This window comes from Anomalospiza imberbis, chromosome 10 (assembly GCF_031753505.1).
Source record: "Anomalospiza imberbis isolate Cuckoo-Finch-1a 21T00152 chromosome 10, ASM3175350v1, whole genome shotgun sequence".
Taxonomy (NCBI): domain Eukaryota; kingdom Metazoa; phylum Chordata; class Aves; order Passeriformes; family Viduidae; genus Anomalospiza; species Anomalospiza imberbis.
In genome coordinates this window covers 4,989,797-5,015,389 of record NC_089690.1, presented here as the reverse complement: position 1 = coordinate 5,015,389, position 25,593 = coordinate 4,989,797, and the positions used below count along the sequence as shown (strand labels likewise).

Sequence of the window (25,593 nt, the reverse complement as noted above, 5' to 3'; positions counted from 1 at the left end):
ACACGGCCGGCCGCCCGGGAGGAAGCGCCGGGACTTCCTCTGGGGGAGGCCGGCCCGGGGGCGGTGCGCGCCCCGCGGGGAGCGCGGCGAGGCGGCCGCACACGGCGCGGAGGAGGCGATGCGGGCCGCCTGGGTGCTGCTGCCGGCGCTGGCCGCCCTGTTCGCCTACTATGTGTACCTGCCGCTGCCCGGCGCCGTGTCCGACCCCTGGAAGCTGATGCTGCTGGATGCCACCTTCCGGGCGGTGCAGCAGACGGTAAGGCGGCCCCGGCACCCCGGCTCTGGGGAAGCGGGCGGACAACCCCCGCCCCGGTACCGGAGGCGCTGGGAAGCGCGGTAACGGTGCCGGCCCGGGGCATCCGCGCAGCGGGAGCGGGCCCCGCACAGCCCGGCTGCCTTGTGGCTGGAGCCGAGCGGGGAGTGCCCAGCTCGGTGACATCGCGTGTGCGGCGGGCCGGAGCTGCGGCCGGTCCCGCAAGCAGGAGAAGCGGGCTCGTGTCCCTGTGTAAGGCGCTGGCTCCGCGGCGACAGCGGCAGCGCCGCGCGGGACAGCCCCGGGTGTCGCCCGTGTCCGTCCGTCCGCTCGGAACCGCCGGTTGCCAGCGCTGCCCGGCGTTCCCGGCTCGGTCTGGTGTGCGACTTGCCGGCTCTTGGTCAGGAAAAAAGAATTAGGGGGTTTTAATCTGATCCCTGTGCCTTAGGGAAAGAAGACATATGAAGCTTTTTCAAACTGTCTTGATTTGGAGTCTTATTACTAAAGAGAACTCTCTTTTGTAGCTTTTTGCCACAAAGCAGTTGTCACTTGATGATTTCTCCCTTATTTTCTGCCAGTGTTTTTATGCTGATATGAAAGAGAACAGAGATGGCAAAATTTCTGATAATGGCTTTAGCTGTGAAGTTTGTTGTCTTCTCATAGTATCCAGTCTTTCACAAGGACCTATCAGTTACGGATAGGACTGATGTAAGGTGTGGCGTATGTGAAAATTGAAAGTTGTTTTGATTTTAATTTCAGTTTACTGTATTGTTTTGGCATGTGCAAAAAGCTTGTACTTTGCGCAGATGATGATTCTTTCAAAAAGGGATTAAATGAGTTAGTGGATAGAGGGGCTCATAAATGGACTAGGTGGGAATTACCTGCTACGTTCTTAATGCAGTAATGGTGGGTAGTGGGTAGAGGACAGTGGATCACACACAGTGTCCAAACTTGTATATTCTGCCTGAATAGCTTCTCTGGTTGTCACCTTTGGAAGCAGAGGCTGGGACTAAATGGATCACTTTTCTGATCCCCTGGGACATCTTAAGGTCCAATTGTATAGCTGAATCAAAGCATGCCTCTAGGATGAAATGATAAAACCTGTTCACTGTACAGATAAAATGATAAAACTTGGTCACTTGTATATCCTCCCTTATTATAGGAAAATTATGCAATACAATAGCTTAAATTCTGCAGTAAAATCTATGGCCTGACATTCACTTGCTTCATGTTTTTAACTCAAGTGACTGAACTGCAGGTGCTCAGCTTGCCCAAATTCATTGGTAAGTAGGGACAGAAGGGCCATGGTGCCCGCACAGCATGCTGTCTGCAAAACGCAGTGTCACGGTTTGTCCAGGAACACCGGAATCAAGGCCAGAACTCCTGGCTCAAGGAGACCTAACTTTAGAAAATGGTATGACTGTAGCTATATATATGTGCACTGCTGCTGCCTCAGCTACACAACCAGTTTGTTTATGTCATATGTTGGGTTGTAGATGGATTCTGGTGCCTCTAGCTTGGAGGCTGAGGAGTATCTCTTTTGAGATATTCTAGAGGTCATAATCCCTGGAGGAGCTGGCAGGACAAAGCCTGGTGGGTGCCAGCTGGAGTAGGCTGGTGGCAGGGCTGAGGTGTCCACATCTGCCCCACTCTCTGGGACAGGGAAGACTTTGTTGGGGGAGAGTGGTCATTTCTTAGTTGTTTACATCTCTGGCCTTAGAAATAAAAACTTCAATAGTGAGAAAAACTACTAAGCAAGTAACAGTAACATCACTTGCAAACCAAATGGACAAGTGAGTTTTACCCAGAAGCATGAAGGAGGTGAGTTGTTAGAGGTGCCCCAGTCACACAACAGGTGAGCCTTGGGACATTGGTTTCTGGAGAGAGAGAGAAGGTGCTTTCCAGGTGTTCGGAAGTCTTTCTAACACTAAGGCAGCACAGTTGGCAATAAGTGACTATCATTAGGAAGAAACTCTTGTGAATCAAAGGTAGGATTGTAAAAGTTAAGCTTGTGTATTTACTTTGTTAGGCAGCTTTTGTGTGTGTGTGTATATATATATATATATATATATATATATATGATAAAGTGTATGTCCTTTTCTAGAGGTCAGCTTCCTCTTTCTTTGTCTGTCAGCTATTTCAAGGCCAAATGGTTTAACATTTCTCTCAGTGAGACTGTTGAACTTTCACCCACTTCTGAATGTATTTCAGCTTGCTGTTTATTACTTTGCTTTATAGGTCTGATAACCAACAGAAATACTTTTCTAATTTTAAAATCTCTGAAATGTATTTTTCCCCCACAAACTTCACGTGCTTCAAATAAATTAATTGTCTTTTGCTTATTTTGAAATTGATTTGTCAAGACTCTGATGATTAAGTGTGACCATTTCTTGTCAGGGATAATGTGTTTGTTTGCTCAGTGCATTAATAATCACTGTGAATAAAACACAGTAGGGCTGTCACTGGCTTCCAGTGTACTAATGATAAGGTTTTTACATTTGCATGTAGAGTTTTGTCCCAGGCAGCTATAAATTTCTTTACAAGCTTGGGACTGAGTCAGTGTCCTAGGTCAGTGTGAGACTCTAACAAACGTTCAAGTATAATCAGGTGGTGTAATGTTTATAGGGCAGTTTCTTTAAGTAGGTTTCAAAACATACTACAAAAGGGAACTGATACTGCTAAAGTATCAGTTTAAGTCTTAAACTGGGGGGAACAGAGGTAGGAAGAGCTGGAGTGCTTCTCTGAGGTCACAAAAATTCCAGTGAAGGAGCTGAAAACTGAGATAACTTTTCAGAGCCTTGTTCCTGTGCCCTCTCTAATGCCCTGTGCTGCTCTGGAAAGAAAACAGAGAAACTGAGACTTTAATGATAATAATGAATTGATGTAAAAATGCTTACCTAAGAAAGGGCAGTTTGCCCATCACGTGTCTCAAAATGGGGCATGGTAACATTTTTACATAAAACTGATACAACACAATTTGAGATTAGCAATTCAAAACTTGTATACATACATATATATATATATATACAGGTACATCAGAACTCAGCTTCAATGAAATTTGGGAAGCCACATAAAGTTAATTACGATATTGAGCCATAGATTTAACCACAGTAACTTTTTCAGTTGATGTCTATTTAGAAGTGTCTAGAGCTACACTTCGTAATTCTGCTGTAACAGTAGTATTGATAACAGGCATTTTTCACTTCTTCCTCTAACCACTCTCCCTTAGAGGAGGAAAGAGAGCAGCACATGTTTATTCAAGTCCTTTGAAATAAGTTATTTTTTAACACCTCTGTCAAGACACTTGCTATTCTGGTGCATAGCAAGGAAGGAAGGATTTTTTTGGAACTGGGACAACTGTTAGCAAAGGTTTGGAAGGATAAATGGGTTGGCATAGAGGCCATCAGATAGATGTATATGGAAGAAGGCAGGCAGCTGTACATGGCAGGAAACTTCTCATCAGCCAAGTGTTACCTTTGTGCTTCTTCTCCACTCACTGCTGGAATAAAATCACCCATGGGAGATCAACATTCAGGAGTAAAGAAACTTCTAACATTTTAATTTCTCTCTACCCACATATTTCAGAGTGTGTGATTTCTGGACAGATGTAAGTCATAGTTGTAGGCAGTGAAGTAAGTTGTTGATGTGTCTGGATGCAAGAACAGTCTTAGAATTGATGTACAGTAAAACAGGTTTCTAGTTACGGCAGGTAGGTCTCACAGCACTGGCACCTGAGCAGAAACTGAACCATGCTGTAAGTCCTGCTTGCAGGAACAGGTAACTTATGCTGCTGTAATAGCAGAGCATCATGGTTGAATAGGTACGTGCACAAAACCTCATACTACAACATAATCTAGATTTTGCTTCTAATTAATAAACTGAAAACAGAGTCTTCCTGGTTTCTTTTTAGTTCTAAAGGAATTTCATAAAACTAAGAGCACTTGTCTTTGAAAACTATCTTATCTAATGTTACTAAAAAGACATGTTCTTTATTGGGTAACAAGACACTTGCATTGAGAAATCTTTTTGTAAAATCACCCTTAAACAGGGTAAATTTCCCAAGATGCACACAAACAGTATGTTCCACACACAGCTGAATGTGGAAATAATGCTGTTTATTTTTCACTAATCTGTTACTGACTACGGGCATTGTGTTGGCATTTTGGCCTCTAATGTTTATAGAAGTGTCCTTTTCAAAGCAATGCCAGAACTGACTATAGTGTCTGTGTCTCTTAAGGTAGGAAGTTGGGTTTTAGACAGTTCAGCCTTGCAGTTCCAGCATCATTACTCAGTTGAGTCATGAGTGAGATTGGCTGGGTCCCAAGTAGTGCTAGATGTAAAAAGAGCCTTAGCTGTTTGCCCAGTTCCTGATCCCCCCAAAGCCTGAAAGATCCATGCAGGACCTTGGCTCTGCCTGGCTGGGAGGGCACTGGAGGCAGCAGCTGGTGGCTCTGGAGGCTGTTGCCTTTGTGCGCTGCAAGCACAACCTGACCTGTCGCAATAATTCCGTGGCTAAAGGGCAGAGCCAGGGTTAGCCCAGGAAGTCGTCTGAGGACAGAGAGTCCCAATGTGCTGAGCAGCATTAGAGGTCACTGGACATCTGCTACAAAAACTTTTGGGTTACTTTTTTGCAATAGAGAACACATGATGAGTATGGAATTCAAGTCCTTGAGGGATGTGAGTTTCCTAATGAAATGATCAGCTGAGAAGCCGATAGAAGAATCCATATAATTTAGGGATAGATATTGGTGGTTAAAGGTGAAGTAATGGTGCCTCACTGGTACAGTACTTTGTTCATTCTGCCCTGACTCCTTTCTTCATTTACTGAAAAATTTCTCCTACATCAATTAAATCTTTCAGTACCTGGCACCCCATATCAAAGAGTTTACCAGAAGCGTCAGTCTTGAACAGTTCAGTCCCTTGGGAGTGCCTGCATAGTCCTTACCTTAAAATCTAAGTCATGGGAATGTCCTGGCAAAAGAAAAGGAGATTTTGCTGTAGTGGAAAAACTTGCAGCTGTGACCCAGAGCGAGCAATGTGCTATGCCTGTAGCTGGCATGGCAGTTCTGGGCCAGTTGCCCACAGGCTTTTTATTTTTATACTATCTGCTCTTTCTTTCCTCTAGTCTCTTTACTTCCCCCTTTTCCTTATGCTTTCTCTTCCTTTCTGCTAGTTTTTAGTATTACAGCACTGTCTGCTCCCTTTTCACCAGAGAACCTCTCCTCTCCTCTCCTCTCCTCTCCTCTCCTCTCCTCTCCTCTCCTCTCCTCTCCTCTCCTCTCCTCTCCTCTCCTCTCCTCTCCTCTCCTCTCCTCTCCTCTCCTCTCCTCTCCTCTCCTCATCCACATAATCCCTAAATATATTGAAGTGTTATATTTGATAACCTGCGGCAGCCCTGCAGGTTGTAACTGGAAGGGTGGTAAAAACCACAGCTACCAGCAAAGATCAGACCCATTCTTGCTCACATGAGATGAGCAATTCCAGTTTAATCCCAGATTCAAGCTGCTGCCCAAAGGGCTGGTGCCATCCTTTGTCCTGCTCCTCTTTCCTGCCTTGGAGTATCAGTAAGGTGGTGACATGACTGATATTTAGTGTTTCTCTGGCTCTGCTGGGTTTGTATTTAACTGGTGCAGCAAGGTCATGCTCTGAGGCTTCCAGGGGCACCACAAGAAAGGTGCCAGGGAAGAACGGGCATCAGCATGGGCAGGGCTGTCCTTTGAGTGGCAAGGCACTCCTAGAGGAGAGTTGGTCAACCACATCTTCTACCAGGAGTATTAGGACAGACTGCTAAGATATGACAGATGTCTTTTTTTAATATTTAGAGAGAGGAAAAGACAAAATTTATTTGTGAGAACTCTGGACAAGACTGGCTCTTTCCCAGCAAAAAGTGCAATCCTGATGCCTTGTGAATAACAAGCCAATAGGCTGATTAGGCAGATTGACTAACAAAGAATCTATCTGATAAATACTTGGCAAAGAACTGCCCATGTCTGATAAATAATTAGGACTGTTGCCTTTGCTGATGTAGAAAGCATCTCTCCCAGGTTTATGGATTCTTGGAAAGAGTGGTCTGTTCTAGGAGAAATGGGCATGAAAGAGCATGGTAGGCTGCAGATGGCCAGGGTGCTCTGTGGTTTGAAGAACAGGGCAAAACAGTTCTTGGTAAATACCACTAACTAGCCTTGAAAACAAAACATTCCTGATTCCAGGGAACATGTGGTAATCTTGTCTACAGAGAATGCAAACTAAAGTGGGAGAAAACAATAACGAGATGTCTATTGCAGCATGGTCAGGCTAAATAAAATCTACAAAAACATTCTTCTCTTGAGCAGTATTTCTAAGACTGCTTCCCAGTGGGTACCTCCCCTGGGAACTTCCACAGGCCACAGAGAGGATCAGACCTTCATGTAGTTACATCAGTGGCAGCCAAACAATTCGTGTGCCAGATTATTAATAGATGTATTGCTCTTCAGATTTCAAACTAGTCCTGGGGTTTCCTGTGGGAATTTTAAGTAATGGTGGGAGAAAAACATGGGCTGAAACTCGGAGGTACAAATAGCCTTGTGAATTCAGCATTTCTTCCTGCCAGGTGGATATTTTGTGTTTCTTCTCCCAGAGAAAAGATTTGCAGTATGAAGAAATGATATCCCATCCAAAAAGCAGCAAACATTTTAAAATTTGGATTCCTACCAAGCCATCTCAGCAGGGTGATGTTACTACAAGTTAAAGCAAGAAAAGAAAGTAATTTTTTTTTAATTCTTGTTTTGGAAATGGATTCCTCTCCCAGGTCACATAACAGCCCATTGTATTTAGTGTAAATTTTGGTTTTTTTTTTTTTTAATATCAAACTTGTCTCTTCTTCTACAGCAGTCTGCAGTGGGAGCTATGCAGGGCCTTTCCTGTACAGAACCTGGATGAAAGCAAATACTTCCATATTTAACATTCAAACTAATTAGGACTGAGAAAAAAAAATTACATGTGAGAGATTGTGTCTGTAAGATCTTCTTTGGAAGAGAGGATGCTGAGTGCTTCAAAGCTTGCTTTTATTCTGGAGGGGGGGGTCTGTGCAGATTTTGTAGATTCAAGGAGTTCCTTGAATCCCAGTAGTGTTTACTGAGAGAAACAAGTTTTTAATCAAGTCAAGAGCAAAATTTTTAAAATAAACATGAAAATAAAAGTCCTGGATAGCTAAAGGGGATAAAACCTGTCGCCTTCTACCATAAGGAGACAAAAGGATCAGATCATTCTTTAATTTCATAGTGTTTTAATCACATAAAAAAGTAACACACTTGAGTCTCTGGTGTTGGAAAAAAGTATCGTTAACCTACTGTTGTTCTTGACTAGCGTTTCAGATCCTTCCCAGTTCAGCAGTTAAACACAGGACAAGCCAAAAAACACCATTATATTCCTTTAAGACTATTCCTGTTTCCAAATTTCTTTGCAGTCCTTGGGAACTTTCCTTAATTTAGAAGTAGAAAGACTTAGGCTTTGCAGTGGAACAAGAGAAATAATCTGCATTTTTGAAACTTTTCCACCAAAAAACATCGCCTGTGTAGTATTGCCCTCTGCTGGCACCAGTCTGAGGAGCTTCATAAGTCCCCTAGTGGAACATGAGGGTTGTCCCCTTCCAAGGCATCTTTTACAGGATCCGAGTGCTCATCCATGGTTGTGATCCACAAAGTGCTCATGGTTTAATTTTATTTTTCCACAGAAAATGTTCTATGGGCAGCGTCTTGTTTTAATAGAGCTTTAAAAACATTAGAGGTTTGTGATAAAATTTCATTTTCCAGTGAATATTGTAAGAATTATGTAGGACCTGCCCCTTGAAAGCAGTTGTATTGCACATCAGTGTGGTAGCATATGATATGCTCTGAAGTAACAGAAATTTCTTTTCTTCTTTTCCCCCCACTAGTGTCACCTGATTCACTATCTGAGACTCAGCCATCACTTGACAGTTCTGAATTATTTGATTTGCACCTTTGACAAGCTGAAGTCTGTCACCCCTGAAGACATTAAAATCACGGATGCTGTTTTTGATGGCGTGGAAGTGAGAGTGTTTGAACCTCCTGCCAAGGGAGATGAAAGCCTCAAGCGCAGCGTTGTTTACATCCACGGAGGGGGCTGGGCCTTAGCAAGTGCAAGTAGGTGTCTGCCAGTAATTAAAAAGAATTCCGGTCTGCTTTTCTCCTAGCAGGAAAAGCCAAAAGCTCTTTTTCCTGCCAGGAATGGCAATTTTGCTAAGATGTACCTGAATTCAGTAGTGACTGTCTCCACTCTGGTGGATCAAGTCTGAGGAGAGAGGGAGAAAAATATCATGAACACACAGCAGAAGTGCATATCTTCTATACATGTGAGCTGTTAAAGGACCAAAAAGTTAATTTTATTACATCCTGAGAGGAAAAAATAGCTTATTGATTAAATTTCTGTGATGCCTGGGTGGGCTGCTTGGGCCAGTCCCTCACTTTCTGAGGTGATGTGCAAAAGTCAGTTCTTGGTGATCAGGTTCCAGTGGCTACATATGAGGAAATTATGTGGGTTTGCCCCATTTTCAGAGAATAATTAGCAGAAGACCGAGCTGATCTACACTGCATGCAACAGCCTTGCTAATGTTTGGTTCTTAAATAACACCTACCTGGGAATACACACTGCTGAGCACAGGCAGGAGGAGTGTGAGGGAAACAGCTAGAGGTTGGTTTCTCTTTGGGTTGTTCCTTAGGGACTACAGCCACCACTAGCATAATTACCTGGAGATTTAATGCTGTTTACTCCATTAACTTGGAAACCACAAACATGATCTGGGGAAGTGAGGTACAGTTATAGGCAGTGATAAGGTAACCACTGATTCCTTCCACGCTGTACAGGAGGAAAACAGCCTTGGGACAGAAAGGGCTTGAGGCTCCTGTGGCTGCTCTGAGATCCAGATCTGAGAAGAGTCTTTTCCCTTTTCCTTCCCCATTGTTCCCATGATTTCCTGAAGTCCATACAGCCCTGATTCTACAGCTTCCTCTACAGCAAAACAGCATCAGTGGATTTTTACAAAATGATACAAAACACAGACTCTACTGATTGCATTTGAACTCTGGATGTACAAGTCATTTAGACCATGATTTGAGTGAGATTTAGGTTCCCAAATAACTTTCAAATGTGGCCTTCACATGCCTTTGGAAATTCCAGTCTCCTTGTCCTGTAGCAGTTAAACATTTCACTCCTCTTCCTACAGAGGAATTGTGCTTTGAGATGGGTTTTCTTAGACCTGCCTAAAGGATATTTGTTAACCTCCTGCCTGCATCATTTGTTCTGTAATAGTTTGCATATGACTCTTGCTGTGCAAAAGTTTATATTAAATTGCTGCACTTTGTCACTGTGATTATAGCTTGGCTTTGTCAGAGGTATCCCTGAGTCCAAGGTGCAGAAGTTAATGACACAATTGATGCAACTAAATATTAATTTCTAAGACTGGCTACTTTAGAAAACGTTTTGTGTTCTAGTATATTTTATAGTACTGGGAACCAACAATTAAGTAACTGGAAAGGAACAAAATTAAAGATAATCAGTCCTCTGATAAATAGGATAGCTGTGATTAATTCTCCCTTAAATAAGTAGCTCAGCTGACATTAATAGGGCAACTCATTTGAATTAAAGCAATGCATGCTATAATAAAATGAACCACAGGCAGTGACTCATACAGCAGTAACCCTCTCTGGATGAAAATGCCCCCAAACCAGTGGGTGCCTTAGATCTTGGCCAGCTGAGAAAATTGTGAGAAGGGGGTGAAATGACATGTCTGAAGGAACCAAGAAGCAGATGAGGAAAGGCGTTAGACTGCAGGATTCTGAAATTCTGATGAATTATGTTTCTTCTGCTGTAGTGTGGATTTGGCACTTGAGCAGTTGTGGGCTGATCTCATTTATCACTTACTTTGCTTGTATCTGTGTGATTGCTGTATGTTTTCTGAGAAGGCTTAGTGACAGCTTTGTGACTATTGACTCACATGTCCCTAACACCATGTCCTTCCCTACCAGGAACAAGCCTTTACAACAATCTCTGCAGAATCATGGCTGAATCTCTGAACGCTGTTGTTGTCTCTGTTGAGTGAGTAATCTAAAACTGATCAAGTAGTTTTAAGGTATTAGAAATATGTAACATCGTTCTTTTAGCTTCTCCTTTGCTAGTGGCTTCTCTATAAGGCTGTAACTTGGACAGTAATTTTCTCTACCAGCCTGATACCTTTATCCTTTTAAAATTAAAACAAATTGGAGTGGTATCAGAAATTCATTTGGTTTTCTAATTATTTTAGAATACACTGTGAGGTCTGGCAGCTTCTTGCTGCTCTTGCAATCTCCCACTGTTCCAGTCCTCTCTTTTAAGCCTTGTGCTTCCCTCAGGAGCAGAAGACTGCCAGACAGCAGAGAAGCAGGACTGCTTTTTTAACATTTTGAACAATTCTAAGGCAAACAAACCTCTTGATTAGCTAAATACATTACCTAGACGACTCCAGCTTGATTGGTACTGTTCCCATCTTTATTGTCAACTTCAATATTTTCTTTTTTAATCCCAAACACTTGATAAAATTACTCAGGTTTCCCACCTGCAGTTCATTATATACCAAGCTTTGGGATCTAATTGCAACTTAATTATATGGAGTTGATGTTACTCATTTAATGCTTATTATAATGTACTTTAAAGGGTTGTGGGGGGGGGTTGGTTTATACTTTTTTACTGTTTTGGTTTTTATTATTAGAAACAAGGAAAACTACAAAAGCAGCTGTTTGTTATTCCAGACAAGCAGCAATCACAATATTGAAAAGTTCCTTATTATTCCTTTTCTGATTTATGCTGGTATCATTCTGTCTATTGCTCTGAGTTACTATTACCTCTTCTCCTTAATCATTACATCCTTCAATCAAGGGGTGTGTATTCAATTAGGCAAGTCTAATTGGATTCCTCATTGGTCTAATTGCACATCTCACTTTCACAATCTATGCACAGTTTACTGTTACGCTGTTTTGCAAGGAGCTCCCAGAGGACACTCTCAGATTCCTGTATATACAAGATAAAGGTTGCTTTGTGACAGCAGGTCATAATTGGAGTTTGAAAGTTGTAATCTTAAGTTAAACATTTATTCTGTATATGAATCTTCTTTAGCTTACAAAGATGTTTTGAGTCAGAGAACTGAATTTTGGTTAGCTAGGCTCTACTGAGAAAGTGTAAAATCTGTAGTTTGAAAAGCTGAAAACTTTGCTTTGTACCATAAGGCTCAGTAACAACTCTTGGATGTCAAATTATTCAGTAAATACAAACAGATTTCTCCTGCACTGTTATTTAGAAGCTGAGAAAGCCTCATGTCTGGGATTCAGCTGCTGGCTCTTCCTGGCAGACTGTTTGCTCTCTCTGTGCCTCCATCCCCCACCTGCCCAATGAGTGTATTTCTGCTCCTCTCCTTGATAAAGGAAAGGAATTATTGTATTCTGTTGCATTGGAGAAAATCAGCGTTGCTGAATTTCTTGGCTATTGTTCATTTCATGGCACAGAGGGATAGCAAGGTTTATTCTCTCCTGACATCAGTAAAAATTTGGGAAGCAGACGTGCTTAGGTGTTTGGCTCAGCCAAACAGGAGCGTGTTGGGCATGTATGATTTACTCACCCTTGTACTTGTTAAGGTGGGAATTTGGATCAAAACCAGGCAGGGTGTAATAACTCCCTTGCCAAGGGTGTGAATGAAATTATGAAAATCCTCCACTGGGAAATTCTAGGAAAGTGCTGCACCATTTTATACTTATTATTCATGTCTAGTAGGCTCATTTTAATTTTTCCAAATTAAAACATTAATTATAAGATTAAGTCTTACATACATATTACACACCTCCTACTTCTTCTGTGCTATTTATCCTATTGAAATACTTACTTCCAGTAAGAGTTATCTGTAAATCCTAAAGGAGAGCTACAATAACACCAGTACAATAAAGCAGAGGTCAGAATTATTTCTCATCCCTTTCCTTTTGCAGATACAGGCTGGTGCCCGAGGTGTGCTTCCCCGAGCAGTACCACGATTCTCTTCGTGCAACAAAGCATTTCCTGCAGCCTGATGTCTTAGCTGAGTATTCAGTGGACCCCAGTCGAATTGCAATCTCTGGGGACAGTGCAGGAGGGAATTTGGCAGCTGCGGTGTGCCAGCAGGTAACATCCACTGAGTGTTCTGTATTGCACTACAGCCGTCCAGCCCAGAGAGGCTGGCAGGGTGTTTGTGCTGCACATCACAAGGTGATGTGCCACGCCAGAAAACAGAATGGTAGAAAGCCAGAATCTGCTCATTTTTCTTCTGTAAAGTGATTCAGTCACTGTATGAATCTCATAAATTGTGATGTGTTCTTACAGTCACAAGTTGCTATGGTCCACAGTTTAAGAGCAAGTAGCTAAATTACTTTTTTTTTGCCTATTTTGCTGGTGAACTCCTTCTCTTTCCAAGTAGGCATAATTTCTTAATATGGTTGCCTATTTTTAGATAATTGTCTCTGAAAATATGCTTTTATTTCTTTCAAATACAAATGAAGGACAAAATATACAGTAAATGGTGCTTAATTCTTCTGTTAAATTGTCCTCCTGTAGCATTTTGCAATTTTAAGGACATTTCTTTTGTGTATCTGCAGTTTAAATGTAATCTGAATTTGATCTAGTAAAGAGTTTAAAGGAGACCAGAGGCAAGTAATATTTTTCATGGTTGAATGAAATATTATTATTACTAACTTATTCCTATTTCCCTAACCATTAGTGATAAGAAAGCAGATACCATGTCCAGACAACTAATTATCACGACAACCCTGCAATATTGAATTAGGGAGGAAAAATTAATAAGAGACAATTACAAAAAAAGCTTCAATATTGAGGACTGATAAACATGATAGTACCACGTTTTCAAAAGAGCATTCCTAATTCAATTTCCTGATGCATAATTCTTTTTAAACCAGATGAGACACGGTAGGGCGCTGGGTATCTTGTGTAGGAGATGAAACAAAGAGTTTGCTGACTCCTCCAGTAAGGCAGTCGGGAGCACCAAATTTGTAATTGAGAGACTCAGATTAAATGCAGGTCAAGTCAGACATAAGGAGGTGCACAGGTGAGCCTTTGCTAGAAGAAATTGTGGATGCCAGCAAGCTGCATTGGCTGAAAAAAAACAATTAGATCAATTCATGGAAGAAAAATCCATGGAAAGCTCTTAAAAGCAGGAGTAGCTCCTTTGATTCAGGAAATCCTGCTGTTGCCACTTGTTCAGCTGGGCTCTGTGTTAGAGAAATGCCACTTTACACATTTTTTTTCTTCTTACTCCCTTCAGTAAACTGATGTCACTGATTTCTGTTGGGAATGGGATGCTGGATCTGCCTGAATGGCCACCTTATGAGAGGAGAAAAAGATCAGGCTGCTAATACTTCAGACAAAACAGCCACATTACCTGTATAAGAGCAGAATTCACTCTAAAAGTGTCCAACGAATGTTTGCTTTTCTAAAGTTCCACATTGATATAGTATTTATCTTCTTCATAATCTTAATGCTGTCCTGTGTTTTTCGCACAGCTTAGCAAAGATGAGGATTTGACTGTCAGACCGAAACTGCAGGCCTTGATTTATCCAGTCCTCCAGGCGTTTGACTTCAACACACCTTCCTACCAGCAGAACATGAACATGCCCGTGCTCCCTCGCTACGTCATGATCAGCTACTGGATCGACTACATCAACGGCAACTACGACTTGGCTCACGAGCTGCTCATCAACAACCACACGGCGCTCAACGTGGGCCGGGCTCTCTCCTTCCGCGCGCGCCTCAACTGGACGTCCCTTCTGCCTCCCTCCTTCAAAAAGAACTACAAACCCGTGGTGCAGACCACAGGTACAGCAGCCATCGTGGAGCAGCTGCCGGCGCTGCTGGACGTGCGGGCGGTGCCGCTGCTGGCGGACGATGCGACGCTGGCGCGGCAGCCGCGCACCTACGTGTTGACCTGCGAGAACGACGTGCTGCGCGACGACGGCGCCATGTACGCCACGCGCCTGGAGCGCGCCGGCGTGCCCGTCACCCTCGACCACTTCCACGACTGCTTCCACGGCTGCATGATCTTCACCATGTGGCCCACGAATTTCTCGGCCGGCGTGCAGACCAGGAACAGCTACATCAAGTGGCTGGATGAGAACCTGTGATGGGAGGGCCCCGCCGGAAGGCGCAGGGTGGGGGTGTGGCTGCAGTGTCTGTTCTGGCGGAAGAGCAAACAATCAAAAAGTGCACTTTTCTGAATTCTGACTTCACTGTTCGGCTGCAGACCACTAACTGCAGCATTTTCTAGCTCCATTGGCGTTGCCCTGTAAGGAATTTTGAGAAGTATTTTTTTTCAAACCAATCTTTTTTCCACTTTCTCCCAGATGTCTATTGCCAAACATATACATGTGTTGAGCAGGGAGATCAGGATTCCTGCAGGATTCTTACCTGGCTGCAACTTTCAAGCTTTGACTCTTAATTAAGTACAAAGGCCCTGGCTTTGAAGTGATGTGAGATAAATCCTAACATCTGCATCTACTTCTGAATATGTAAAAAATGTGAGCTTGTTTACAGCAGTGTTGAGCATCTGATGTCACAGTGAGAAGCTTGGGCAGCAGGGTCATGAATTTGAATGACAAGCAAGGGTTTAGGTGTTGGCTTTTTGCCAGCTCATTTAAATTTTTAAAAATATTTTGTGAAAAAGCTCTTCTAGACAGTTAAAACAATGCTAGATTAGTCTCTTAGCCAAGCCTGTTATTTGGCTTTGGAATTTGGTCTTTACCACCTTTTAATAAATATATTTTTAAAAGGTAAAGGCCTGAATATATTTTCAAGAAAAGGTATGATAGCATACACACAAATAGGTAAGATAAAATATTATGTGTAGCAGCAGAATCCAGGTTTCCTGCGTGAGTGACCTTCAAAGCTGACTACTTTTTTGGCTAAAGAATGTGACTTCACCTGTGTTTAAAGCCTCAGTTGTACGACCTCCTTACAGAAAATACTGACCTTACTACAAATAGTCTGCTGTGTGGTTTGCACTAATGTTTGTAATTAATAGTAGAAGTTTTTGTTCATTGATTTTTCTTTTGTGTTTGTAGTTTTTATTGTATTTCCTGCTTCGTGAAAGGAGGAAAGCAAGTGAATACAAGTGGGCTCCAGTCTATGCAGAAGATTTAATTCTGAGCTTTGCAGCTGAGTCTGTCTTGTAGACTGCTCTAGGTAAGGTGATCTCGCTACAGCAAATCTGTGCAGTTTGAGCCAGTCTGTAAAGTTCAGACAGGCAAGACAGGGGAGAGAAACCACTTTGTGACTGTCTCTTGCCCAGGCTGCTCACAGCTTGCAGAAATGAAGGTGGTGTCAAAATGAAGGTGGTGTCAAAAGCCTGTAGGCACAGAGGAGAGAGTGGGAGATTAAATTCATCCTGAGCTCTACCACAGACTTCCTGTGGGTCCCCAGGAGAGCAAGGTCATCTCCTTACACCCCACTTCTGCAAGGGAGGCAGTAATTTCCTACCTCACAATGGAGCTGTGAAGCTGAATTCTCAGGCATGGGTGAAGCACACGGATGTGAATGTGACTGCAGGCACTCAGCAGCTCCCATGGCTTTTGACTTTCCATCCTTTTCCAAGAGCTGGCTCAGAGCAGCCTGTCCCACATCAGGGATGCTGCTGGGCTTGGGTCCTGCTGAGCAGTTTGCTCCCCTCTGTCCTGGTTCCTGTCAGGAACCCTAAGGTGAGGCTTCTTAACCTTTGGAGATCATGACAAAGGCAATTTCATTAAATCATTCCTTATAGCAGGATTCTGAAAAGTTCTTCAAAAAAATGCCATCAGGTTGTGGTAGATCAAACTGCCTTCTGACATTTAAAATACATACAGAGCCATCCCCTTTCATTGGGATTTAAATTAAATAGGAGAATGGCTTTGCTGAATCACTGCTTCCTGGAAACACCAAGTTGTTAACGTGGTTCTGTGTATTAAGAAAAACCATTAACGAGACAAGGCCTGGATGTCAGCTCAGTCATGCAGGCCAAAACTCATTCCCAGCATAGTTCACATGGAGATCACAAGGCAAAGCTTTTTCAACTGTGGCCCAGATTCTTCTTCCATTTAACATGTCCAAAGACTTGGTGGAATTAGAGCAACCAAGTGACAATCTGAATCAGAATAAATTTTAATCAGAAACCAAATTAACACTGCAGAGGAATTCAAACTTTTTATCTGGATTTAAACCCTTTCGTCCTTTTCCCCATAAACACAACTTCATAGATTGTATGCTCCAAACAGACAGCAACCAAAGTTCTATCCATTCAAAAGACAAGTTCCTAATCTGCCCCAGAGTCCTTTCCCTTTATATGGAGACAGCTACATTTACCTGACCTTAAACTATGACTAAAATAGTAAAGAAAAAAACACTATACTGAGTTATAACAACAGGCTTTTTCTTGTATTTCCCTCTTAAAGAGTAAACCCATGTCAGAAAAGATACAATTTATATCTACTCACTGTCATTAGTATAATATGTAGATATACTATGATTATATATCATAGTATAACTGTGGTACTGGAAGAAAATGGTTAATATTCCTAAAAATCTTATAATAATTAGTTTTCTTGAGAGCTTTCTGTAAAGCTTTAGCTCAGCATTTGTTTATAGCTAAGTTATAAATACCTATTACGAATCTAAAATATAATTGCTGCTGTTTTTTTTTTTTAACTGAAATGAAAGGAAGAGCTGGAATATATATATACATATATTCATGGAGTCGGTTGTAAATTTCCTTCATGCACTGAAGCACACTGAAGTGTTGGCACAAGAAATTAGTTTATAACTGGAGTGAACGTGTTTACGAAGCCGTCAGCAGCCTGGTGCGATGGCTGAGATCTCAGCACCACATGGATGTGATGCACACTATTAACTACTTCTGTCAAAGCATCTGGACTACTTTGATCTTGCAGCCATGTGGTTTAATACCTGAGAGCTGCAGAGATACCTGAGGGATCCCACAACGTGGAAAAAAAGAGGTCTAAGTTCCAGCTCTAAAAAGATAAGGCACTGATCAAATTCAGTGTAAAGCTTGAACTGAGTGTGAGTCCCAGCCCAGCTTTCCTCCTCCTGTGCTCTGGTCTCCTTTGCACACAGTCCCCATGCCCCAAATTGAAAGTTAAGGGTTGTTTCCAGCTGTGTTGCTACAAGCTCCTAGGAACTGACTCAGGGTAACAGAAAGCAGATGCCTGGTAGCAAGGGATTAAGATTAATCCATGTTACAACACCTGGATTTGTTCCTGTGTTTTCATACATCCCCAAGTGTTTCCTTGGGTGCATCTTGCACCTTCATCCCTTGGTTATTTCACAAGGCAGTTTAGGGCACGACGTAGGATCAGAGCAAGTGTTGGTAGCAATATTTCACCTGTGCATGGTAGAGTCCTTTCAGAGAAGGCTTGCAATAAATTGTTTTCTTACCATGATCTTGGCTTTTGTAGGTAGCTTTTCTTCCCCTTCTACAATTAGACTCTATCCCTGTATTGCAAAGATATCTTGTTCCTGATGGCTATCAAAGCATTCAGATGACAGCTTAAAAAAAAAAAAAAAAGAAAAGGCAAAATCAACTTGCATAACAGAATCTATAGTCATTCTTATCCTGCTTTCATAGACCTGAGAACTATATTAGTGACTCCCCAGTATTTTGGCTAATATTTGCAGGAATAGATGGAGGTTTTGTCTCTCTAGCTGAGGACCTCTTAAAGGATGGGTGTTCCAACATTTCTGGAAGCCCAGACCTCTTTCAAGAGGTTTCATGATGCATAAAAATCTCAAATAAGTTGAATTTCCTAATCTTCATCTAGGTAATTTCAGAGCTGCATTCCCAGTCAAAGCAGAAAGGCTATTGTGAGTTTTGACACTTACAAACTAAATAGAAATACTTAATCTTTAAAACATTATTTTGTAGTATTTGGTCCTCTATATTTTTTAATCTCTTACCAAACTGTAGTAGAAACTTTTAAAAATAAAAATATTGGAAGCAGGTAAACTTGAGTTAAACCTTTTAAGCTGCTATGATCTGTAACAATGATATTGTTAAAATCTAAAAACAGCTGGTTTAATGTTCTCATATTTATGATGTTCAAAAGCCCAACATACAACATCCTTGATGTGAATGCATTCAATACCTTGTGCATGAGTGGTTTTTGCTTTTTGTCCCAAAGCAGGGGAAAGATTTGTAAGATCTCATTACCAAGTGTAATTTGAGATGTGCTATCAAAATGAAGAACAAATAAATAAAGTGAAATATACCTGTGACTTATTTTACTTTTCCCAGGACCACTGGTTTTGTATTTCTGAGTATTTCCACTCTGATTTTTGATTGTTTTCAAGGCAGGAGACTTCTGTGTGTCCGTGGGCTGTGAGGGTCATTTCCTTGTACCTTCATTTCTGCCAAATGATTAATGGTGACCACATCTGCTGATGCTGAAGAGTGGACAAACCTGCACTGCTGCTGTTGTTCTTCTTCCAGATAAACAGCAGAACTCACATTCTCCATTCTGATGTATAAACACGTTTTTATGTGTCTTTAGGTTATGCGTATGTTTGAAATTTGGTTTAGCCAGCAAAAGTCCAGGTTCCTTTTTTATTCCCATTTGCCTTCCTTTCACATTCTTTTTTTCTGACTTGCAACCCATTTTCTGCCCACATTCTCTCATTTATGGATCATAGCAGCATTGGGGTTTCCCATTTTGTCCAGCAGGCTCCTGTGCCTTTCCCAGAATACAAAGCTTTTCTGCTGAAAAAAAAAAAATGATGGGGAAAAATGCTTCAAAGGACTTACAACCCTATTTTTTAAGCCAGCAAGAGTCATACTCCTGCTTGCATGAAATTGAATGCATTAAAAACAGTCTGGGCCACATAAAACATTTTTTCCCAGCAATGTTTTCTCAGATGTCATAAAACATCTGACTGTGCAGGGCTTGGTGAGGCAGGGCAGTGCCTCCCTCAGCTGAGTGAGGCTGTGACCACATCCCCTGCCTGGCTGGTGCTGGGGCTGCCTGTCCCTGTGCCCTGTTTCCCACCTCCCACCCTCAGCTGGAGCAGCAATGAGTGCCCCATGAGGCTGTGCCTGAGCCAGGTGTGCCTGACACAGCTGGATCCCAAAATCCTTCTCCTGCATCCCGCCTACCTGGGTTCTGCTCCTTGCCTCACACTTAGAAAACTATTTGGAGCTGGGCCATGTTTTATTTTGTTCCTCCTCAGGGGAGACACATGTTTTCTCCTCGCTCTTACTTCCAGTTTTTCTGGCACTAAGCCAATGGCATTTAACTTCTTTTATAAATGTCATCCAAATAGCTGGCAGCACATCATTAATGTGAGACTAAATTCACACCTAGTGTAAATCTAATATTTTTTCCAAATTATTTTCTACAGCATTTTAAAGTATTTATCAACTATTCAGCAGGAACACAGGCAAAATAAAAACAAGAAAAGAAACCCTGCAATGGCTCCTTAAAAGCTGTTTTTACAGACATAATATTTTTAATAACTTTTTCTTTTACAAAATGTAGAGAACACTGAATACTTACATTACAACAACTATTCATTTCCGAAGCAGAATCTCAAACCCAAACACTTCCCATCATAAGACAGTCTAGGGGTATAAGAGAGGCAAAATTTGTCAAAGGAGAGAATAAATTTGATATTAAGAGATGTAAATCAGCAATAATAATTGCTATTATAGAAAAGTCCCTCTCCCACAAACACCGTGCCAGTGTCAGGACAGGTGCAGGACACTCAGTGCCACTGAGAGGAGGGATTCGGGGTGTGGTGAAGGAATAAAGGGAATTCTTCCTGTTAACTTAGTAATTTCACAAAAATCTAATTCTGAAGTTTTTAATTAAAAGTCAATCATTTGCAGTACAGCCAGCAGAGGGAGCATTTAAAGCTAAGTGTGGTGCAGCAATTTCTAAAACCACACTGTCAAACAGGAAGCGTTATTGTGGGAACTGCACCAGAACCTCTGGGGCAGCCCAGCCGTGACTTGTGAATTCATGCACGGACAAGGCAGGAGAGTCATGCCAAGGGGGAATTACTCAGAGTTCTTGAAAAAAAAAAAAAAAAACCCAAAACAAACCCAAAAAAACCCAAACCCCTCATAACCATTCCATCCCAGGGATACCCCATCCCTGAAGTGTCCAAGGCCAGGTTGGACATGGTTGAGAAACCTGACCCAGTGGAGGATGTCCCTGCCCATGGCAGGGGGTGGAACAAGATGAGCTTTAACCCAAACGTTCTGTGGTTCCCCAGCATGATTCACTCAGCCCTTGGCAGGCTGTGGGGGTGTTTTTCAGGTGATCTGGCCGTTAGTTCAGACCCTGGCACCCGCTGGGGGTGTGCAGTGACCCGGGTTCGCTGCAGCTGCCCGAGCATGTCTGCAGGGCCAGAAGGGCGAGGGAGTGCACCCAGGGGGAATCTCTGTGCCCAGGGCATGGGCCATGCCCATGGAGAGCTGGGTTTTCGGCTCTGTCTCCATTGCCTGCTCAGACGTCTGTGTCAGTGAGGGCTGCATGGAGGCATAAGCAGCATCTCCAAAAACCTACCGAGAGCTGTGAGTCCCCCTGGAAATGGTGCAGGGTAATACCTGAAGAAGTGGGGCTATTTCTGCCCTTGTGCTGTGGCATCTCTACTCTTTTAACGGTGCAAAAGGCAACTCTCGGTAAGAAAAAAGGCAATTTTTACATCCCTCGTACACCCTGCTCCTGGTGCTGGGAGGAGATGGCCTTTCCAAGAGCCCCACTGGCAAAGCAGCCCTGACGCTCTGCTCTGGGGCCTGTGGGAGCCAGGGTTCCATGGCACAGCCAGCAGCTGGGGTTTGGGTTATTTGAGTGGTTATTTGGGGTTATTGGGCTATCAGATGAGTTCCCTTTGGTGATTTTCACACCCAGCCACGTGCTCCATGCTGCCTCAGCAGCCATCACGTCCTCTGCCACAAACGCGCTGTGGGTTAGGGAGCACTGCAAAGGCAGAACAGCTCAGCAAAGCAGCAGTGCACATTTAGTGTGACTCTATTTATAAGGGGTTTTTTCCTCCCCAAAAAATCCTATGCTGAGGAGCATGCAAAGGCAGGAGTCAGACATGCCTCCTCATCTCCCTGTGCAGCTGGAGAGGCTCAGCCTGAGGGGTCAGGGCCTGCACCCAGAGCTGGGGCTCCAAAAACCCCTGGGGAAAAAAAATCCTGCAAAAAGAACCCTCCAAAACTCCCAATTTCCTTTTGCATTCCTATTTTTCATCACCAGTTCCCCTGTACAAGGGCAACAGAACTTCCCAGCCTTTCCAAATACCATACTTTTGCAAATCCTGGCTTTGGTGCTCTGTGTGGACAGTCAAGGGAGGGAAGATGCCCCTTGTTATTTCACAGTCACAGCAATGCCCTGGAGGCACAGTCTCAGCCTGGATTTGAGCACAAAGAACCAACTTAGTTTTAGTTGTTTAGTTCAGGTCCTGTATGATCTGCTGAAATACCAGGTGATTAATCAGAGATCAGATATTGTACCTTTGTATTTCACGTTCAACCCCAGAGTGGTGGCCTACAGACAGGACATCTGGAATGCAAGGAGTCTCTTTGGACACAGACACAGATTTAACTGGATACTGGCCAACTCTACAGAATTATGTGCCAAAAAGAAGAATTATGTGTCAAAAACAGGGGTACAAATGTGAGAAAGGCCTGTGGAATTACATGTCTCACCATGAGTGACATGGTGAGGCTGGTGAAACAGAGCTTTCAGCCTGAGCCAACGTATATTTTTCAGCAGGCTCTCAGAAACTACTTGCTATAAATTATACTTGTGCATATGTATATACACACACACATACATATATAATTGCTATATTACAAACCTAGAACCACTTCATTAAGGATTATAGGCTGGCTCTAGGTTTATAATGGTCCTTTTAGTCAGGCCAAAATGATTATATTGGCATGAATTTTTATTTTTTTAAGTGTCATCATCTTGGCCTCTTGGGCTGGTGATTTTCTCTCTTGAGTTTGCAAGGAAGTATCCAAGTTTAAGCAAGACCTGAAAAAGTCTGCTGAGCTGTCACCTTGGGCACATTCATACATTTACTTCAGCAGCTACTTATGCAATCTCTTTGAGCCTTCACTCCAAAATGCAAATCCCAATTCTAGCTTACTCATAAGTAAGTTTGAATTTCTCACTTTGAAATGCAGCTTTAGCTTGAGTAGTGTTTATTCTTATCAGTCACCTCTCCTGCTCACACCAGTATCTCCTGAGCTGTAAAAAGCTGTTTGCATGTTAATGCAGCAGAGCCAACACAGCTGGGTGCTCTTCCCCCTAAAACTTCCTCAGCAGGCTTGTTTGCTAAGCTGCAGTGGGTTAAGGGCAGCAGGGTTAACTCAGTACCTCTTTGTCCCAGCTGACAGCAGCCACCACTCTGTTCTTGCAAACATCCAACAACTCCCCTTGACCCAGACTCAGTTCCCAAAGCTGGAGCTGGGAGCAAAACCAACTATCTTTCCACTTCCAAATCAATCAGGGCACAGGAATCGTTAAAAGCTAATCTGTGCCAGGACCCATAATGAAATGCTGAAGTCATTTATTTTCCAGATGAATAACAAGTTAAAGCAGAAGTGAATTTCCTGTTAATACTTCATCCTTGCCCAAGGGCTGTCTCAAGAACCAGGGGATCTTTACTGGGTGGGAAGGAGGGCATCCAGCTGGGAGAGGTGAGAGTTTAAAAAGCAACCAAGCCAGCAAGGGTTGAAGATCGGCTGGGTTAAACTTTTGTGCCTCCACCAGGCCTGGGAGCAGGAGCTCTCCCCTGGGCAGGGGCGGCTGTTGGATCCAGGTGGGGCAGGGAAATTCCACCCCTTGTGTCACTGTCACTTCCCCAATGCCTGGACACGGGCCAGCTCTTCAGATACTATCGAGGCCAAACAATGGAGGCGTTTCCTTGTTGGGGCTTGCAGGAAGAGATTGTGAATTTTGTCCGAGATGGTTTGGCAGCCTGGGGAGCCCATTTGGTGCTGGGATTCACTAGCCTAGTGCTCAGCCACAGGCGTTGCACACAATCCATATCATCTCTATCTCCTGTGCAAGGCATTGCAGAATGCAGCAGTTCACCGCAGTGTCAGCAGTGTTTATTCAGGCAAGGATTTTAGGACACAAACACAGCAGCAGCCAGTGGGCTGGCACCAGGGCTGGCAATTGCTCTAAATGAGCAGGTTTGCTCTTTTCTTCCCTGACAAGGCTCCTACAACAGCAAGCTGCTGCAGGCTTGGGACTGTGGAGAGTCTTCTGAAAATATTACACTCCTCACAGCTGAGGAGACTTAGCTATTTATTAAGGAAGAAATTAGATGATTTACATATTGTCATTTTAGGACCTTAACAACAGTCTGCTGAACCCAACAGAGAGACTGACATTGTCCTGAGGAGCTCTGGGACCACGGCTGACAGAGAGGGAACCCCAAGAGCCCAACACAGGAGCTGCTGCCCCAGCCAGAGGGGTCTGTGAGCATCTCTCAAGCTGTGTCGGTGAGGTTTGAAAAGGGATACACCTAACTCAGATTAGAAAACTTTTACCCACATTATTTGTAGCTGCTTCACCTAATGTGCTGGTGAAGGAACCCCTGACACCAGAGCAAGGAGACTGGCACAAACAGGGAATTTAAGTGGGAACTTATCTCACTTTTCTGAATAGGCAAATTGAACTGACATAGCTAAGGTCAAAACTTTTAGAGCCGGTGTTTTCCACAGTATTAATAAAATACTTAGCCAAGGAGGGAAAAACACTGCTGATTATCTGCTCCACCCCTCCACTCAGCTTGTTTCCCTTTCCCTGAAATGTTTGAAAATAAATGAGCCAGTGTGGTTTCAGCAGAGTGCTTCAAATATTAAACAATCTGCTGCTCACAGCTAATAAGGAAGGAGCCTGGCCAAAAAACCCTGCCTGTTTACTGACTCGGCCCTGCCCTCGTGGAGCTAGGAGGTAGTAGCACCAAACAGAAACCTTGGGAAATGTTGGGAATTGTGCAAATCAGGACAGTTCTGACCTTTAGCAAAACCTTGTTGGAGGTAATCCAGACCTTGCCAGCCAAAACCAAACGCCTTACAAGTGAGGAAAAGACTACTTTAACGTGCTTTGAAGTATCCCATGGATCTGAGGTTTTGTTTGCCCTGCGTGTAGAGAGTTTCAGTTCTGTTTTCTCTCTGGTCTACCGTGAGCAGTAATCAAGAAATGAAACAAGTCCAGCTGGGCAAGGTTGCCTGGTTTATCCACTCTTTTACAGCCTTTATCAGGACTAACAAGAAATGATAAAATGTTGCAAACAGCACACAGAGGGAAGTATCTTGCTCCTGGCACTACCATTCTTTAAAAAAACTGTTCTTCCACGAAATGCCTGTAATTTCAGCCTTTTTTTATAGCTGGGATTTAATGTCTCAGGTATTTTGCATGTTTGCATGCAGCACAGCATGCAGGGCTGGAATTGCAGGCCCTGGGTAAAAGAAAATGTCTCCTTTCTCCAGCCTGGTCTGTTTTAATTCTGCAGAGGTGCCAGCCTGTCTGTTTTCCATCACCTCACTGGAGACACATCATGCAGACATGTCACCACTCAGTTGGACTTGTCCAGATTTGTCATTCTTTCTCATCCTGTTATTTCTCCTGTTTCTTTAGACATTTGTTTTCTCTGGAAATACTTTCATGGTGGCAGCCACAGGTGGAGAGGAGGTTCAAACTGAGGGTGACAGGGATTTCTGTGAGGTCTTTGCAATAGTCTTGCAATGGTGTGTTTCTACTAGATGTTAAAAAGGTATGTATTTAAAGTGTTTTGTGAACTATTTATATGACTAATAATATAATCTCACCATAAAGAAGGCCATAAGTGAACTGAGAGGCACAAGTATAAGGAATTTGTGGATTGTCAATCTCACTGATAAAGCAAATAAGCTGGGTTTGCACTGTTAATACCATTTCAGATTTTCTTATCAGAAACTTTTTTCCCAAAAAATATTTTCACAGGGAAGAAACTACAGAAATGTCAGTGCTGTCCTCGGCAGCAGCTGTGCTTTCCAAACTTACTGTAGCTGCTTTCTCTGTAAGAATTTTGCTTTTCTTTGATCATGTATTTTAATTAGGGAATGAAGAGTGAGGGACATTTGCACTCTCAGTACTTAGGTCCTTGCAAGATATCACCAGCGTGTTTCTCAAGCCCATGCTCCCTGCTGAGGTGTGTAGGGAGGAAGGATCCAGATGCCCAGATCCCATCTGAGCTGCCTCTCTCTGCTTTTCACCACAGACCAACTTTGT

General features: G+C 43.0%; 1 protein-coding gene across 1 annotated transcript; it reads left to right on the top strand.

Moving 5' to 3' along the window:
* Nucleotides 1-18,567, top strand: NCEH1 (neutral cholesterol ester hydrolase 1). Its single transcript, XM_068200288.1, has 5 exons — nucleotides 1-256; nucleotides 8,166-8,394; nucleotides 10,276-10,345; nucleotides 12,259-12,430; nucleotides 13,822-18,567. The coding sequence occupies exons 1-5, from the start codon at nucleotides 119-121 to the stop codon at nucleotides 14,437-14,439; spliced, it is 1,227 nt and encodes a 408-aa protein (XP_068056389.1). The 5' UTR covers nucleotides 1-118; the 3' UTR covers nucleotides 14,440-18,567.
* The last annotated feature ends 7,026 nt before the right edge of the window (nucleotides 18,568-25,593 follow it).

What these genes read in the sequence shown, in the direction of transcription:
- NCEH1 (XM_068200288.1), top strand. Translation starts at nt 119, where the DNA reads ATGCGGGCCGCCTGGGTGCTGCTGCCGGCGCTGGCCGCCCTGTTCGCC. An exon ending in TCCGGGCGGTGCAGCAGACG is followed by an intron (nt 257 to 8,165) that starts GTAAGGCGGCCC and finishes TCCCCCCACTAG; the next exon opens with TGTCACCTGATTCACTATCT. An exon ending in CTGGGCCTTAGCAAGTGCAA is followed by an intron (nt 8,395 to 10,275) that starts GTAGGTGTCTGC and finishes CTTCCCTACCAG; the next exon opens with GAACAAGCCTTTACAACAAT.